Raw genomic sequence first — 18,871 nt, 5'->3', positions numbered from 1 at the left:
CTGTCATATTGGAATGTGTTTTGGTATTATAGCAGTCGGGTTTAAGGTTCATCCACTTGGAAACCTGTATCAGAGATGGAAGCCACACAAATCAATAGCTCCAACCAAGACAGAAGCCTCAACCACTAATAGATTTAGAAGTGACCATGAATTCTATTTAATCTCTGAAACAAGAGAACAAGCTGGTTGAAAAGGGTTGCTTCAAATATTCAACGATATTTGCTTTTTTATTAATAGAAACTTACAGAAGGTGCAATAAGGATAAAGAATAAATAGAATATCTTTTTCTCTTGATTGTAAAGTAGTCTATAATGATTGATTGCTGCCTTACTATGTGTTTCAACAATTTTAGAGACTGGATCTGAAGAGCTGATCACTGCAAATCTGAAGCTCCTGAGCGTTATGTTAACAGAGCAAAACCCCTCTCATTCTATTACTGCAGTCCCAAGCTGAAAACGCTGACTTTAGTAAAAGTGCTGTAATTGAATTAATGCGGCCCTGTTTTGTGTTTCATAGCATGGGGTGTCAATTATTTTTTTATGCAAAAAAATACATATTGCAAATGCTCTGTGTTCCCATTTTTATGAGTATAGGTTCAATTTGTGTTGTACTGTATTAAGACAATTGAACTTGTTGCTTTTGAGAATCATTTTTTACGGGGCACTTTTATTCTATTGGCTCTATGTAGGTCATTCACAAAGGCCTATTTGCCAGTTTTGGCACCATTACAAATAGTCCAAAAGCAGCAATACCTTTTAACATTCTAGACAAACTTCACAGCAATGTTGCATAATACTTCTTTAAAGGGGTAATTTCAGTCATAGAGACATATACATTTATAGCAAAGCAAGAATACATGAATAATTGAATGCATTTGGTTAAAAAAAAGAGATTTTTTTTATATAATAACAGTTATTTGAATAACAGGAAGATAACTTTGGTACCATCTCTAAATGTGACAATGAAGAGTGTGCAATAATTTTAAAGACAATAGATTGTAATCTGACAATGAATAATACCATATATGTGAAAAGCTGCTGTTTAGGTGAAGAAATTGCACCAGTATATTTGTTTATATCTAGAATTTTATACATGTTTATATGTTTACTCAGAATGCACACACACGTTGACATTCTTATGTTTTTCCCAGTAATGGCATTCTTCAGGAAAACTCGACACAGCAAAGCTCTCCTTGTGACGACTGATAGCGTGAACCAAAAATCCGGATAACTGTTTGTCCAGGACCTCCACTACAGTTTTAGCATCTCCTTTCTTGGCAGGACCGTCCATCATCTGGTTTACGCTCTCATCGGGCACGGGCTGTGGGTTGCTGCAGTAGGACACCATAAGATTAGTGTCATTTCCTTGAGACACTTCAAAATATTTTTGTCCGGCCACACACTGAAAGTTTTGTCCAGCTCTCAAGTCTCTATATTTGCTCATGTTAGTTATGACTCTGATGGACCAGCTCACCCAGTCGTACTTCTTCACCAGGAATTCCAACAGTTCCTTAGCCAAATCTTGGAGGTTTGCATCCTCTCTCTCCTTCACAAGCCTGTTGATGTCCAGTTCAGCTTGTTCTGGAAATGAATTCACACATCTCTCGATGGTTTCCTTCATCTTCCTCTCAATTTCTTGGATCTTTGTGGTCCACTCTTGAATCTTCTCTTGCTCCGCCTCCTCTCCCTGAGTGAGAAAGTAATATCCCAGTAAAGGGATTATCCCCAGGCAGAGAAGCTCCTTCAGTCTAACACAGAAGTCTTCCATCATCCTTCTGCTTCTAGCCTCATATTCCTCCATAACATCCAGAACTGGCTCGCCAAATGTGCCGTTTCCCATCAGAGCATCATAAAGCAAAAAGAGATTTTTGTCTCCTCCGGTTTTGGGAAAATGTTGCAAGAACACACGTTTTCTGACCTCTTTGTACTCCGGTTTGGCCTCCAGTATGTCCATATATTTTCTAAACTGGTTAAGTATATTCTCCTCTACAGAGAAGAATTGAGAATCTATCCGTCCTTTTTTTATCTCACAGTTGATGTCTTCCAGTTGAGATGAAAGGACATCCAGTTTGCTCCTCACAGCTAGAAACTGATCTTTCACATAAATCACCTCTTTACTCTCTACATTGTCCAGAACCAGCCTCAAAACTGGGGCAGCAGCTTCGAAAAGAGGACACAACTCTCCAACAGCGCTGGCGACCACCTCTGCTCCTTTCTCAAACATCTCCATCACTGCTTCAATGGCCTCTTTCTTCTGGGCTACCACTCTCTCCAGTGGACCGGACATTTTCTAAAAACATTTATCCAAATATTACAGATTTATATATATTCTAGAGAAATGAGTGTGTCTTTTTGTAACTTAATTGTGACTAAGTACAAAAACGCTTCTGTTCTCGCTGGATACTTTTTTCACACAAGTATAAAAGCTCAAATTAAGTCATGGTTCAAGGATTTTGGTTTCCATTATAAACATTTTGTTTAAACTATAATTACGTAAAATGTCATAGCAGCAAATTCGATTCAGTCTAATGTCATTCTATTTAACTGTGCCATCCGCCTTCTCCATTTTAAACACGTATGCACATTCATGACCAAAACACATTAAAGAACCTGCTGTACATGCCTCATGTAAACGTCAAAGACATTCAGATCAAAAGAATGTTACTTAAGTCATACGTATTTAATTTTGATAAACATCATATGGCGCGCGTCTCGGTTTGTGATCTACTGCTGCGTAAAGGACACACCTAGAAAACACTTTTAGTCATAGATGTTAAAGATGCGCATCATCGCATTTACCCGAACAGAGAAGCTTTAAAACGGGTTCTTCAAGCCTGGCAGGATGGACAGCCGCTGGAAATCTCGACGTGTGTCCGAAATTAAAAAAATTCCCCCTAGGTTTTGATTAGAAGATGTTTGTAATGACCTGAGAGAGCGGCAATATAGTGAGAGAGAAAGAGAGGGAGGGAGGGTGAGAAAGAGAGAGTTGCGCGCTTTGAGCATGTTTTGGAAAGCCCTTGGCAACAGTCAGATAAAATATATTTGACGACATTGATTACCTTTTTTTCGTAATTTGAAGACAGAAAGAACTATTCTGTGTTGTTTTTGGTAAAACAATAGCATAATGATTGTTTTTCAAGAGGAACATTGCGCGCAATGCGCAACATGGAGACGCACAACCGGATCACGAGAAACATGCGCAGACATTTTCCACACAGGGTTGGCAGGTATTTCACAAGCGATTTATTTATTAAAGCTTTTAAGGAGAGTATATTTAACTATCGTATATTTTTGATGTTATTATTTATAGTAGAAATATGCGTTATGATATCCATTCAGCCAGACGAACATCTCTGTAAATATACTCTTACTCGTTACTTTAACAGGCTATAATTTTATAATGCTGTTATATTATTCAAGATAGCTACACATTTTAAAATTGATATGCATTTGTATAATTTGCGATTTTCTTGCCACTTCATCAATGTTTTCGTCGAGCAAATTTCAGTCTAATTGATGCATGGCATATCTTTCTGGTCGTCCTTAAAATCACGTCTGTTCATATGTGCAAAATAAGTGGTCGACTATTTTATCTGCTTTAGGTCTAAAATGAACATGTGCAACTGTCAGGTGTGACCTTGACGTGTGTGTGTGTGTGTGTGTGTGTGTGTGTGTGTGTGTGTGTGTGTCAGTGTGTGTGTTTGTGCATCCATCATGCGACGGCGAATTATGACCAGCATCTTCTGGGATCCAACAAAAAGGATTTCACTTTTTGCATTAAGAGTTGCATTGTTTACGTTATGCTGTCTGGTACATAACCAACATGTGAACAGTTTTTAAAATGTTTTAGTTTTAATCATAGTTATACATTTTCCTATATATATATATAATATATAGGCGAAGAGAAAAATGCCAGAAAAGGGCCAACAAATATTTTCCGAATTACTTTCTTAAAATAAACTGTATTTCAGCTTAATTTATTGTAAGGTAATCATAATAGCTACCAGCATAATTTGAAATAGAGATTAACATAGACATTCGGAATTCAATTCATTTATTAGACATATTAATGTCTAATATTGTGTTGTTTACAACAGAGTTTCAGTTATGTTGGGGATTAAATGTGTTTACCACGATTCTATAGTTTTTGTAATATTTTGATAACAATGGAGCTGCACATGATCCCAGAACACACGTTCATTTGCCAATAAGCAAACATTTATGTGATTTATTTATTCTTTTTCAGATATGTGTTTTGATATGAGTACCTCTCAGATCTGACTCAGCAATCTTTTAAAGATCTTCCAGACCAAGACAAAGGAGCTGCTTTTTCTGTGATGTCACATGGGGTAAAGTACAACTTTTCTTAATAGGTTTATATTCTTGAATGATTTTTTTTCTTATAACAAGAAAACGGGAACGTACTAGTCTGTTGACAAACCGGTGTTTGTGCTAAACAAATGATTTATTATTGCTATTTGCGGTCATTTAAAAAATAAAATGATAGGATTGTTTTTAGAACATTTACATGTTTATTCGTATATTTGAACAGATTTTATTTAAGAGACTTTTACCCAAAAAGGTAGTGTACGGTATAGGCTACCAGCAGGGGCTATTGTAACCGACCAGAGTGGGCTTAACACTGAACTCAGTATTTGGTCTTTTACTGACATCTAGCGGTGGAAGAATAAAAAATACCCCAATGGCACAATACAGATGGTCCCCATCTGTGTTAAAATTAAATATAATATTAAATAATTCATATAATTAAGTAATCAAATAAGATTATTTATTTGTATGGGGTTGTCTCATAATTTTTAATCATTTAATCACAAAGATAATTGACTGGCAAAATAATGTAAAGCAGCAAATAAGAGCCTAGAATATATGAAAACCTATAGGGTGATACCTCAAGAAGTTTTTTTCTAAAATGAATAAAATATTACAAATAATCTTTACAATTAAAATATATATATACTTAATATATAATAATAAAAACTTATATAAATCAATATAAACTTTTGACTACAATACTTGATTTAAATGACAGTTTAAAAAAATAAGTCTTATGAAGTGCCTGATTTTCACGTGTATGGAGTTAGTGAGGACGCACTCATTAAAAATATTGAGTTTCTATTGTGGATATTTATTGAAAACTGTAACAGCATTTTACAGAGATTTTAAGTACTGTATATGACAAAAACATTCCTAAAGATAAGTTACAAGAAAACATCTGGAAATGTACTCTTTTGACATTCATGAACACAGAATCTTATGCTATATAGTACATTTATATATAGTATGCTATACAGATGCATTTATTGATTTATGGTTGAATAAATGTGCAACAAACATGACGATCCAGATAAATTTCAGGCTTGTTAGACACCGAGCTGCACTTTACGGTCTATTTTATCATGCCTCAGATATAAAAGGCTTAAAGAAACTTTAAAGAAACACCTGCATTGTAGATCTCCGTTCTCACAATATACTGTCAGAAACTTTGTAACTCTACAGGAAAAAATTAAGTGCATCTATTATGTGCCATTTAGTGGCGAAAAAAACAAAACAAAAACAAAAATATCCTTTCATTAAAAATATATAAAAACAATCACAATAAGCGTTCACAGACAAACAGATTTTCATTCAGTTTTATAACTTTGTATATAAAATATTTGCGTAAAGCTGACTTTAATACAATGTTTATATGACGCATGAGTGAGTTTACGGTGTGCATCTCACTTCTTATGCGGTTTATCTTTGCTCTTGCAGTAGATTATACTGTACAGTAGTTTATCTTTTAATAGTGTTACATTTTGTCCTATAATGTTAAACTGAGCCAGTTTAGACCTGTGATTGGAAAAAGCAGATTACAGAAAAAACCCTAACCCTAACCTGCAGTCATCGAGGACAAAATTGCATTACATGCTTCAGGTTGATGGTGAAAAGGTCTGTTAAAGTGGAAACGGAAAGCAAGACATGCATACAAGAGAGCAACAAAGACGTTGTTTAATGCAGTGGTTGTGCGTAATAAATCATTTGCACCTCCTCAGCGCTTCCTGCATCTTCTCCTGCACGTTTTTCATCTTCTCTTCCCACTCCTCATTCCGTTCCCCCACATCATCTCCTATGAAGGCATAGTAGCCCATCATCGCGATGAAACCAATGCAGAACAGGTAGGCGAGTCGGGTGCAGAGGTTCTCCATGACGCTCCGGTCACCCTCAGAATGCTTCATATACACTTCTAGAATGGGCCGGCTGAAGAGTTTGCGTTTCCCCATCACGCCATCCCAAAGCGTGTGCATGTTTTGGTCTTCGTTGTCATTCATGTAACTCTCTACGAAATCGTCCTTCTTGCGCTGCAGGTGCTCGGGCTTGGCTTCCACGATCTCCATGAATTTGCGGAACTGGTTGCGAAGGTTTTCTTCGATCTGGCCGTACTGTTTGTCAATCGTCTCCTTCCTGATCTGCTGCAAGGTTTGACGGTTCTGTTGTGAAATATCATCCAGGGCTCGATTCACGCTTCGGAACTCACGTTTGAGTATCTGGAGATCTTCATCGTCCACATGGTGCAGCACCACACGGATGAGAGACCCGGCCACGCCAAAGATGGGATTGACAACCGCTGCGGCTGATGAGATTGTGGCCACGCATTCTAGAACCTTTATTAGACCTCTCTTCAGCTTCTCTGGGTCATCAAATATCTCATTGTCAGCCATTGTGTCTGGAGGAAGAAGTCTCGATGAGAATTTTTACCTGAAAAAGGATTTGAAAGTGATTAAGCTGATAAATATTAATACATAAGAGTTATATTTATTTTATAAACGCCGAAGATTACATGGACCAACTATAGCAGTTCAGTCTCTGCCAAGTCAGTCAAATTTGCATTTTATGCAAATAAGACTAATTTTCATATTCACCTGGAGACATGCGAAAATCACAGCCCTTCTTTGTGTTCACATTTAACATGACATGAAGAAATACAAAGACTGGCTTTCATGAATTGAGAGAAAAATATAACCATTTATTGAGCACACAAGTCAAAGATGGTCCACAAAACAATACACTCAATTCTGTTAATAACTGCTCACGATATGCAACTTAAAGATTTAAACATGTTGATTCTTTGCATTTTACTCAGTCACACTAAAATGACTCGCATCATGCTTTAAAAAAGGCTTTGGTTCATATATATTAAGAGATTGCATTACACGTACATAAAGTATCTTTCATGAACAGCTGAGGAAGAGTCAACCATTTTACATTTTTCTAGATTCAATCCTGCTCATGACATTCGACAGTTTAGCATAAAATGGATTTGTCTGAGCAATCTTTCAGTGCATCATCCCACCATCAGTTCTACTGTTCACATTGGTCCAGAACTTCCTGCATCTTGGTTTGAATATCAATGACCCTTTTGCCCCATTTGTCTCTCAGTTCATCCTCGTCATCTTCTGTGACCGAGGTGTAGGCCATCAGTGCTATAAGACCGATGTGGAACAGGTGAGCCATGTGCGAGCACCTGGCCTCCATCACGCTTCTGTTCCTATTGCATTCATCCAGGTAGACCTTCAGCATCTGCCTCCCAAACAGAGCCCCGGTACCCATCACTCCACGATAAAACACGTCCAAGCTCATGTCGCTTTTGTCCCTCTCGTAGATCTTCACAAAGTCATCCATGTGACGCTTGGTGTTGTCTGGGTCCTGCTTTACCTTCTCCACCATGGTATTAAAGGCTCCGTACTGATGCTTGATGAACTCCTCATATTTACCGAAAGTTTCGTTGATTTCATGGATGTGGATCTTTCGAAGGGTTTGCTTGTTCTTCTCCGAGATGGTTTCCAGCTTTTGGTGGATCTGCTTAAAGTCCTTGGCCAGCTCATGGTCCTCCTCCTCCACCAGGCCTCTCCTAACCACTCCAACTACAGAAGTCACAATCCCGAAGAGAGGATCTATAGAGGAGGCAAAGGAGGAGACCTTCTCCACATAGCCCAACACTTTGGCCGCGGTCACTCTGATCTCCTGATTTTTTGCCATCGGTAGGTCTGAAAGTTGCTCTTTCGGTCCTGTGCGATTCTGAAATGAGAGGAAACACATCTGCTTAAAAAATATTTTAAACCTCCTTGGACATTAAATATCATGTTCTAGCTTTTTCTCACTAAAAATACTTTAGTTGAATAATTTCTTTCACGCTTTTTGGAAGGTTGCTGTCCAGTCCTGAACCTGCTAGCATCCCGAGTTGTTACATATTTACTATTTAGTCTAAATTTCTTCTTCTAGTATAAACAGTGTTGCAATGTAAGACAAAAGACATTAAGTTTAAAGCTATCAGTAAACAGGTGCAGTTCACAACAGGTTTTTGTGCTTTTAACACTCACAGGATGTAACACTAAAACCCAGACAAAAAAAGGGATTGAATTTAACATACTGTAACCTAAATCGGTTTGTACAGGAAAACACATTCAGAAAACATTATCTACATTGCATAATGAATGATGTCATACTCGAGTTTCGCTATAAAGTAAACAGAATACAAAACCACCCTTTACTTTCTCTTATAACGTGCGGCTGTTTCTGTCAGCTTTCTAGACTGAATGAATGCTGGCAATAGATCAGGCTAACACAGTTAGCTCCAGAGAGAGAGGCTAGATGAAACAGCAAATATTTTATTAAATTACTCCAAACTCATGTCACAAGATGCACGCTCGGTAAACCCGAGAAGCAGAAAAATTGGCCAAACTACGAATCTTACCTGTAATGTGTCTGTAGTTGTTTTCTTCCTAATGGTACAGCTGCTGTTTTGAAGCAGTAGCCACCATTTCACTGTCCGATCTGAGAAACAGCCCCTCCCTCTCTGTCATATAGAGGCAGGATGAGGGAGTGACTCATGCCAAAGCAATGCTCATTGGCTTAGGAGGGGAAAAAACACACATGCAGCCTTTCCGCAGTCTCTGGTGAACACACGCCCTGCGCGGAAAATGGTTGCAATGCTGTTTGCCAAGTTCAGCAAATGGTTGTCCCATAGAGGCGAGTATGATTAATAATGGAGCCGATGAGCGATTTAAAATACATTTAGTATGTCTGGGTTAAAAAAAGATTAAGCAATTCAGTATTTTAATTTTATTGTCTGAATCTAAAAACGTGAAGAAAAGCACAAAACAGAGGCAGAAAACATTTGAATGCAACAATTGGGTGTTAATGTCGTAATTGACAAATACATTTATGAACTAGTTTCACCTATTAAAATTCTGATCGTGGTTTATGAATGTGTAAGAAAAATGTTCGCAGGTATTTCCTGTTCTGGCCTTTCTGGTCAAGTAAGAACAATAGGCTTCTAGTGAACCATAAACAAAAGGAAAAATGTGTAGGAGAGGCCTCTTACTACTGTTCACGTCATATGTTATTTAAACTATTTACAGTATATAATTACAACTGCATTCCCGTTTCTTAAATGAGGTGCAATGCATAAACAATGTAGACTATTTTCTGTTGTGGCTTTTTTGGTAACAGGATGTTTACCCCAACACCAGAATACTCTCATTATTTACACCTCATAAGAATTTAGATTTTAGGTGAATTAAGTGTGCAAAATACAGCTGATCTACAAAAAATAGATGAACAGATGTAAAACTGATAGGAGAGGCTGTCGACAGCTGTTCGCGTCAGCTGTCGTTTGAACACAGTCGTTCATAACAGATGTGATGTTAGACAACCCTTCTAGATTCTGTTTGCAAAGTAAACGGTCATTTTTTGTGCTGTTACACATCATCATAACTAACATATACATGTACCTCACGTGTAATTCTAACGACATAAAATTGAAAAATTTACTTTTACATTGCAATGGAAGATTAATAGCCCAAATGGAGATCTCTACTTTTCTTTGCAATTCCCCGGTAGAACAGAGAAATAAAGTTCAGTCAAATTTAGAAAGTACCACAAGTTAAAGCTTATTCAGGGCTCAATAATAAGGATAATCTATAGGTGTTTTTATTACGTTCTGCAATGAATGGAACAATTGTTGTTCCAAGACAATCAGGAAAAGAGGTTTTGTCTAAATGACTTGTGACAGTCTTGAAAGCGTCATTTGGAAAGAGTTGAAAAAAAATATATATGCAAATCAGTAATGCTTTGGTATGCTTACGCATATGTAATGTGTTGTTCAATAGCTGTCATCTATGACATTTTTGGTGAGGCCAATAAATAAACAAATATAAAATAATAAATCCATGGTGCTGTGCTCTGATTTTAGACCAGATGGAAATGTCTATTAAGGTCATGACTCATTGGAGAATATGACTTAGGTTTCACGTGAATATTATTGGGTTAGCTGTTTAACCACCAAGTGGTATGCCGGTAAAACATAAAGGTTAATAATTGTTGAAACTTTAAAGGACATTTAGGGAAGGTACAATATTTCACAATATCTATGCAGTGATCTAATAGTATCTTAAGATCTCATCTCTTTTTTTCTCTCTTCATCACCTTTTCTGAAGCCTGTAACAGATATTCAGCTACCCTTTCAGGTCAAATTCGTTAAAGGAGTAGCTTACTTTAAAAGAAAAACTCTGCCATCTTTTACTTAACTTCTTTTCATTTAAAACCTGTATGACCTTGTTCTGCAAAGCACAAAAGAATGGTGTTAACCAAAACTGTTGGTCCCCATTAACTTTTATTGTAAGGACACAAAACCAGTGCATGTCAATGGGGACCAACAGTTTTTGGTTACCAACATTCTTCAGACTATCTTCTTTAGTGTTTTGGATATAAGAAAATCATACAGGTTTGAATGTACCGAGACCAATTTATGAAACAGTAGAAGGGCATTATGGTCTATGTAAACGTCTACTAACTATAGAACTAACTATTTATTAAAAATAAACTTGTCAAAACCATGGAATGAGACAAATTTAACTATTGAAATTAAGACTATGTTGAGACTTAAAACAATAAAAGAAAAGAAAACTATGTTATATTTGGTCATCTTGAGTGAAGACACCCTTTGTGTAGAATTCGTAGAATTCTATCAAGTCGCTTTTTAAACAGTGATGAAGTGTAAGAGTACGGACTAGGAGTAAGTAGAGGAGTTTACATCTATTCCAACCTCTTATTGACTTTTCTCCATCATCATTCCTTCATTTAAAAAACAATTGTATTAAATAAAATTTGTAAAATAAAAGAAGTGTTATACACGATGATATAAAAGACTAATGTCAGACATTTAAGCATACATCTCAAGTGACATAAACAGTAGTGTATCTTTTGCCATGGACCCCCTGCTGAAGTCACATGTGTTTTTCCTGATCCTTCCAGAGGGGGCAGTAATTTACATTTTGGATGTTTCATTACAAACCCTCAGACAGTGACTAAATGTGACAGGCTGCTATTGACTGATGCATCAGAGAGGGTGAATTTTAACCCTTTGATTGCTGGACGTTTTTAGGCTCTTAATATAAGAGCTGCAACAGTCTTCTCTACTATTATTCTTTTGTTAGTTAACTTTTTCAATTGATTTTTGTTTTCTTTTAAAAGAGATAAAAGAATAGTAAATATAACTTCCCTTTGACTTATCTGGTATACTGCAATTTTTTTTCTATTTAGTTATGCCTATAAACGATATAGAAGACTATGCATGTAAGATAATTAATAAATCAGAAGTCGAATTGGCTGATATCCTTATTGAAAGGGTTCATTTGTCACACTAAACCTGTACCTCCTGCACCAAACGGTGTCTGTGGATGTTGTAAACATTACCACTCAAAAGCTTTGTTGTGCTCTAAACAAGTTCTAGTTCAGACAAGTGCTAGTTTTGGCCAAGTTTAGAGACTAGTCAAAGAAAGAGTCATATATACTCTGTGCATAACTCGTTAAAAAAAGTTTTAAGTAAAATACATCACAAAATTGAAAGGTTTAAACAGTCTAGGTCTAGGATCAACCTCAGGCCAGAGTCTCATGTATTTTCAATTTCAATCCAATAACCTATAAAGTATACTTGAACCATTCATTTGTAACTAATAATTATTCATTACAGTTTTGTTTGGAAACAGTTTGAAATGCTTAAGCTGTTAAGCACAATGCTAAACAATGCCGTATGTCGTCTGATTCAGGAAGTGACAGCTCTCACTTCTCCGAGGAGCGGCCATCTTTAAAACACCACATGAATTCACTTAGACAAGTGAATCTGCTAATAATCTCATTTAAAAAAAACACAAAACATACAAAAAAGCATATAAAATGCATGATTACAGTACATTCAAATGCTTTTTATTCTTTATGGACCATTATTAACAGTTTTTTCTCTTTCTTACTCAGAGCCTGTTTGGGCACTTCCCTTGGAGAAACAGCCCATGGTTAAAGACAAAAAAACAACTGGCCAACTTAATCACGGCACAACATTAAAATACAACATACTTGTGTTTTTTCTCAAATCATGTAAGTATTTCAAAGAGTTTAAAGCCCAACTAAAGTGGATAACTTGTAGCTAGATGCTATCTGCCCTGTTATAGCTCCCCCTAGCAGCACCCTGTATATTTCCTTGTTCATGCTAAGCAAGATATCCATTCACAACCCTACACAGACACAATGTAGGAGCTGTAAAACTCTATATACAGACAAATATAAAAGCCAAGGTGCATCTAAATGATGCCATCCATCCATTAGTGACCTTCCCATTGGAGATCATAGCTCCTCTTACCTTTTTAGATTGCTACCACCCTCTCCAAAGTCCCAATCCCGACTGCACTTCTTCTTCCCAGCAATCTTTGCAATATAGTCTCTACCATTTAGGCTCAATATGGAGGGGTGTTCAAATTGGACATTGCCATTTTGCTGGTTTACAGAGGCCCCTGATGCTTCCAAAAGGGCCCTTGAGACACCATTTGAATGTAGTTCTTCACTTGCTCCATTCAAGTGGCATTTGTGAAGCCCTATTGACCAGCCCCCTCCTCAAGCCACAGATGTCCTCCCCTAGTGACATTCAAATATTCCAGCCTTCCAACAGCCAGACAGTCTGATACAGAGAACCAACTGTCATTCTGGAGGCAGCTGAGAGGGCAAAGTGTCTCCAAAAGAGGCCAGCTGCCAAGCATTGCCTTTGGTTATAATAGATAAAAACTATTTGTGGATGATATTTAATTTAAATTTAATTTAAAATAAAATAAAAAAGTGTGTGTTGGATTAAACCAAATTTATGAAAATGGGTAATTTAAATACGAGTCATCTATTGAACATGCAGGACCAGAGTTGGGAATGAAGCCTCTAAAATATCTTGGGTATGTATCCAAATAAGAGACATGTTTGCAACAGTACATGAATAAGCTGTAATGGCTCTTTTTAGCTAAATTAAAAATAAATATTAAGGGTTAATGGCCAACAGGGATAGATGTTCTGATTCGAAATGGATTAGTGTTGAAGCAATGGTTTGTATCGGTATGAAAAGCCTTTTTGTCATGATCATACACACAGACCTCGCCGAAGTACTCCTGCTCTAATGACAATAAACATTCTCCAAAATAGAACTCTTCTATTCTCTCTTTTATGTATAGAGAATCCACAGACAACAAAACATTTAACAATTAAGAAATGCATATTCACTGCACATATACTGCATGGTTAGCGACAACAGTGTAATGAGTGGATGATCAACCTGAGCTACTTTGAAGACAATGAAAACCCGTGGAGACACGAAATATATGGTAACTGTAAAGTAATATCACAACTATTCGCATACGAACATAAGCTCTGAGAAACAACTATAACGTACATAACTCCAGCAATGACAAAGGGGGGAATAGATGCACACAGATGCGAATTCACTGAGAATCTGCAAGATTACAGGTTGAGTGAGTGAGATGCGTGTATTTACACCATGTAGCCTACAACATGACTTGTAGCTTTTATATGCTTTGTAATTTAGATTACATGTAAACGTTATTTGCCAACAGAGCATCCATGCTATATACAGGCCGCCCATTTGGAAATGAAGAGCTGTTTGTACAACACGCACGTCAATATGACGAAGCAGTTGGAAGTTGATATATTACTGTATATATTACTGTACCGTATCTTTATGAATACTTGGATGCAAAAGACAAAAGAACAGAAAGGTGCTTACCAGCGTCGCGCAAAAACTGACAGATGCGCACGTGGAATGCTATTGGGTAGAGAAGCTGTTTTGTTTATAAGCCTGATGTTTGTCTCATATGAAACACACTTAAACCTACAAATAAATCAATGAAATACCACAAGGTGAATATTTATCCGGTTTTCTCAACAATGCGCATTTCTACAGTCCAATAACGATTGTAGTACTATTTTTAGACAGGCACCGCTGGCCGACGCTGTGTTATCATCACAAACAATACGGTGGTGGATCACTAAACAATTTTCCTGCCTGTAAACATCCGAAACAAACTATAATGTCGTAGTACGCATGTGAGAATTAGGATAACATTGTTTGTAGATTTTGTTTGGCTAATATGTTTTTGAAGCAAAATATTTCGCACTCGCGTAGTAGCAAGTCAAATGTCGACACTTCATCACAGCATTGTTTTATTTGTCTGTAAGAAACATGCATAATGCATGTCCCATATAAATAAGGTAAAAGGCAAAGCAATATTGATGGGAAGTTTTTATTATATATACCATTTTTTATTTCATTTATTTTCTTTTTTAGAAAAAAAATTGGAGTGAAATAAAGCGTAGACTCTCTGGATATGAAACTGGTTTGTTTGATTTGTCTTTCTGCAGTTTGTCTTATAGCCACTTCTAAAGGTTCCTATAATCAGTTCTGGCTTTTAGAGATGAAGTGCCTTGATATGTGCATCTTGTTTTAATGGCATTGACACATCCAGTGCTTTCTCTCCTTGGAATATCCATTATTTTACCCAAACGCTTTGAATTTGACGAGAAGTATGTTGTCATAAAGATTGTCCTTCCATATTTTTTGAAGTGAGAGCCTGTACATTTTAAATGTTTATCTTCTAATGCTTTAGAGCAAACTATAGTTTATAGATATCTTTAAATCTACCTAAAGCCAAAAAAACTTTGATTTCATGGAGACTTTAATAAAAATCAGACAAGTTTTATCTTTCTATCATTTTCCAAATTGTATTATATAGCTGTCATAGGAAGGACTTAGTAATATAAATATAAATAGTAACTAATCATACAGTAGCATATTCGCATTGAAAGTATTTACTGCACAAGCCAAAATAATTATTTTTAACAGAAAATGTATATATGAATTACTTCAAGTTCAGTTCAAATAGGCTATGGGCAATGTTTGGTGTAGGTTTAGTTCACAAGAAATGCACTTTACTGGTAAAATTATGTTCTACTTATGATCAATCTTTTTTTTGATGTTGTTTCAGAATGAAAGGATCTGTCATATGTCCAACGTGTTACTCTTTTTTCAACAGTTTAAGGAAAGAATTGACCCCATTAATTGACACCTTTAATGCTTAGAAGCTTAGTGTAATGAACACTTATTAAGAAGAGTAGAAGGCCAGCTGAACCTTTTTTGATAGGCTACATACAGAGTTTATATAATTGTCAGTCATGTGACGTCCACGGGAAACAAACTGTCTGTGGGTACTGTCCATGGTGCTGTTTAATTTCTCAGGCGGCAGTGTGCCTCATGATGCCTTGAGATATAATTTTCTCTTGCGGTTTAGACAGAAAAGGAGCTAAAATACATGTCTTTTGTTTTATTTGGTCAATTATTTGTCATCTGATTGTTTTTTTCTGTGCTCAAACTTGATGTGTTTCGCCATGGTCGTTGAAAATAAAAACAAGGAATATTTATACAAGTTTCAGCTGTTACCCAACAACATTCTCTAGTGCAGAGATCACTTATTTAATATTAATATATGTAGCGCATATCATATTTTATTGCAGTGTGTTATCCTTCTTTTATCAATAAGCATGAACAGACAAAAACACATTGTAAAAATGCCTTTCAGAGAAAAAAATCAACTGATAAGGAAGCTTTGTCTGAAGCTGTTGGACAGGATTTTAGTCTTCAATCAATGTTTAATGTAGTGTTTCTTGAAAATTCATCAGCGTGTTCATGTGTCATAACAGTTACCAACCTTCTATTTGTCTAAAACGCTTCAACACTTGTTAAAAGCTTCAATGCTTATATTTCTTTACATTTGAATGTTTTTTATGTTTTCATGTGGGTCAGAGACATTGTCAGGTATTATGTGCACATCACAGTGCCTCCATGTGGAGAACATACTGTGTTTAGATTTCTTTGAGGATGTAAAAACATTGGTGAGAACAGCAAGAAGAAATTCATTCCATGATTGATGGTGATTCATTCTTTCAATACCTGGAAAGTACAATGTTAAGTCAACTTAAGTTAAGTTCAACAGTATTTGTAGAGCAATCAAGAAAAAAAATGAAAAGACCAAAACATTTGTCAAAATCAGATAAAGCTAGGCTAAAAACTAAAACTTTTTAAAAATGGAAACCCTTGCAAATCTATCTCGGTTGCTCTTTATGTTTTTTAAAACCCAATTAACAGCGTTTCACAAGACATATTGTCTGAATATGTTGCCTATTTTCCTGCAAGAAATAGAATTTTTGGTTTATTTGTACGTTAGTTAGAACTTTAAATCTAGGTTTTTACACGCACACAAATTGTCAGATCTGTCTTTAAAAACATAAAAAGCTTTTAACACATACAGGAAAATACTGGTTTCATGGGTAAGACGTACCTCTGCACACTTTTTTCAGCGCCAATAAATACGTTCTAGCAGGTACATATTTCTACAGTTTTACGACGTGAAAGTCCACTGGGGGCGCTAAAGGGACGACCTCTCTGTGTGACACATCGAAGACGGTCGACTCGACATACAACACGATTGACAGTCAGAGGTATGTACAGTATATCACATTATCCTAATGCTGTCTGCGTTAGTTTAGTGAAATTGTAAATTCCCGCGTTGTTTTACTGAAACATGTTTGCTGTAATGGTAACTAAACTGTAACGTTCGAATCATGTGACTGCCCGTGACGCCAATAGGACAGTTAAGTTAAGCTAACGTTACGTATTCTGCGGTAGATTTAGTAGCTAGGTGGTTTGTTATCCGGCTGGTTAAATAAAGCTGTTGGTGACCTTTGAAAATATAGATAGATCGCTGTATAATTCAGTGTATTATGCGCAGTGGTGGACAGTAATGATTTTTTTATCGTATTACTCCGCTATATTACATAAAGCATATCGTTACTCCTTATTTTGAAATAAAGAAATCACGATGTGCCCTTCATGAAAGAACTGACTATTTTCATATTTTGGATGAACCGGGTAAATCGAATCACAAATCACACCAAATGAGTCATTTACGATTGTATGAACCACTCAATGATTCAAATGAGCCGTTCAGAGCGAGTCTTCATTAAATGAATTCACGAGCGTGAGCGCGCGAAAAGTAAGTTACTAATGTCCATCCATCCATCCATCCATCCATTTTCTACCGCTTTATCCGAACTACCTCGGGTCACAGGGAGCCTGCGCCTATCTCAGGAGTCATCGGGCATCAAGGCAGGATACACCCTGGATGGAGTGCCAACCCATCGCAGGGCACACACACTCACTCATTCACTCATTCACTCACGCACTCACGCACTCACACCCTACGGACAGTTTTTCCAGAGATGCCAATCAACCTACCATGCATGTCTTTGGACCAGGGGAGGAAACCAGAGTACCCGGAGGAAACCCCCGAGGCACGGGGAGAACATGCAAACTCCACACACACAAGTCGGAAGCGGGAATCGAACCCCCAATTCTGGAGGTGTGAGGAGAACGTGCTAACCACTAAGCCACCGTGCCCCCCTACTAATGTCCAGTTTAAGGATAATCTTTGTAACTCAAAATCACACTTAGGTCAAAACTATCAGTTGTTGGAGAAGTCTTAATCTGCAGAAATGCTTGAATGCGGACACATCGAAGTCAATGTGAAATGTTTAGGTGAGAATACGAAAAATTATAGTAACAGAAGTTAAAAGTAATTTAAAACGCATGCATCATTCATCGTTCCAGTTGATGTAGCATTATAATTGTATGCATTTATCCCTGCGTGACCCCTGTTTTTAACTTGTTTTTCAACACATTACATATGTGACAAGCACTAAGTCGAAATAACTTATAATTTATTTACTTATTTGAAAATGTATCTAACCTGAGATACTATGATGGAATATGGACGTGATGCCTGCTGGGGTCGTTTTACCCCACAGACTAGGTTTAGTAAATAATTATGGAAATATATTTTCCATAAAATGTACTCCCTAAATACAGTTTGTATTCTTATGTCAAATATAACTCAGTATTGAACATGTATTTTATGTAGCAGCCGTACCTGCCACAGAATGAGTGAAGCTTGAGCCAATGATACCTAACCATGTGGCGAGACTTCATAGTAACAACTAGGGCTGCACGATATTGAAAAATACCTACATTGCGATGTTTTTTCCCCTGCGATATATATTGCGATGTGTAGGAATACAGAACTGTTCATCAGATGTCTTGAATTTCTCCAAAAATAAACAATTGATTCAAGAATAATTGTGGTGATTTTTTGGGCATGTTATAGAAAGTAAACGATGTGAAACCCTGAAAATGACTTTTTATTTATTGCTATTTAATAATAAATGTTGTTTCTTACCCTATAATAAGGGAGCTCATCTGTGAATGAAGAAGTGCAGTCTGGCGTCTAGAAGCGATTTAGTTATTGGGATGCTATATGCATGTATTCCAGGTTAGAACAGAGCGCTACACTAAAGAGGACACATAATTATCACATTAGGGAATTAACATGAGTGACAAAATAACGGCTTTGGACGGCAATCAGATCTGGCTTTGC

The 18,871-nt window shown here is 36.7% G+C and overlaps 3 protein-coding genes across 3 annotated transcripts; all 3 read right to left on the bottom strand.

Moving 5' to 3' along the window:
- Positions 1-455: 455 nt before the first annotated feature.
- On the bottom strand, positions 456-2,955 carry LOC130432469 (protein rapunzel-like). The gene is made up of 2 exons (XM_056761829.1): positions 2,799-2,955; positions 456-2,289 (listed from the first exon to the last, which is right to left on the bottom strand). Exon 2 carries the CDS (start codon positions 2,284-2,286, stop codon positions 1,105-1,107), a length of 1,182 nt encoding a protein of 393 aa, XP_056617807.1. The 5' UTR covers positions 2,287-2,289; positions 2,799-2,955; the 3' UTR covers positions 456-1,104.
- Positions 2,956-5,124: 2,169 nt separating this feature from the next.
- On the bottom strand, positions 5,125-14,585 carry LOC130432471 (protein rapunzel). The gene is made up of 2 exons (XM_056761830.1): positions 12,694-14,585; positions 5,125-6,755 (listed from the first exon to the last, which is right to left on the bottom strand). Exon 2 carries the CDS (start codon positions 6,716-6,718, stop codon positions 6,035-6,037), a length of 684 nt encoding a protein of 227 aa, XP_056617808.1. The 5' UTR covers positions 6,719-6,755; positions 12,694-14,585; the 3' UTR covers positions 5,125-6,034.
- Positions 7,003-12,320, bottom strand: LOC130432472 (protein rapunzel-like). Its single transcript, XM_056761831.1, has 2 exons — positions 8,752-12,320; positions 7,003-8,075 (listed from the first exon to the last, which is right to left on the bottom strand). The coding sequence occupies exon 2, from the start codon at positions 8,034-8,036 to the stop codon at positions 7,359-7,361; it is 678 nt and encodes a 225-aa protein (XP_056617809.1). The 5' UTR covers positions 8,037-8,075; positions 8,752-12,320; the 3' UTR covers positions 7,003-7,358.
- Positions 14,586-18,871: the final 4,286 nt, after the last annotated feature.

The sequence above is a fragment of the Triplophysa dalaica genome, chromosome 12 (genome assembly GCF_015846415.1).
Source record: "Triplophysa dalaica isolate WHDGS20190420 chromosome 12, ASM1584641v1, whole genome shotgun sequence".
In the NCBI taxonomy this organism is placed as follows: Eukaryota; Metazoa; Chordata; class Actinopteri; order Cypriniformes; family Nemacheilidae; genus Triplophysa; species Triplophysa dalaica.
Note: the sequence above shows the minus strand (reverse complement) of the source record. Positions and strands in the feature narration are given on the sequence as shown.

Coding starts and splice junctions, on each gene's coding strand:
- LOC130432469 (XM_056761829.1), bottom strand. CDS start 2,286: ATGTCCGGTCCACTGGAGAGAGTGGTAGCCCAGAAGAAAGAGGCCATT.
- LOC130432471 (XM_056761830.1), bottom strand. CDS start 6,718: ATGGCTGACAATGAGATATTTGATGACCCAGAGAAGCTGAAGAGAGGT.
- LOC130432472 (XM_056761831.1), bottom strand. CDS start 8,036: ATGGCAAAAAATCAGGAGATCAGAGTGACCGCGGCCAAAGTGTTGGGC.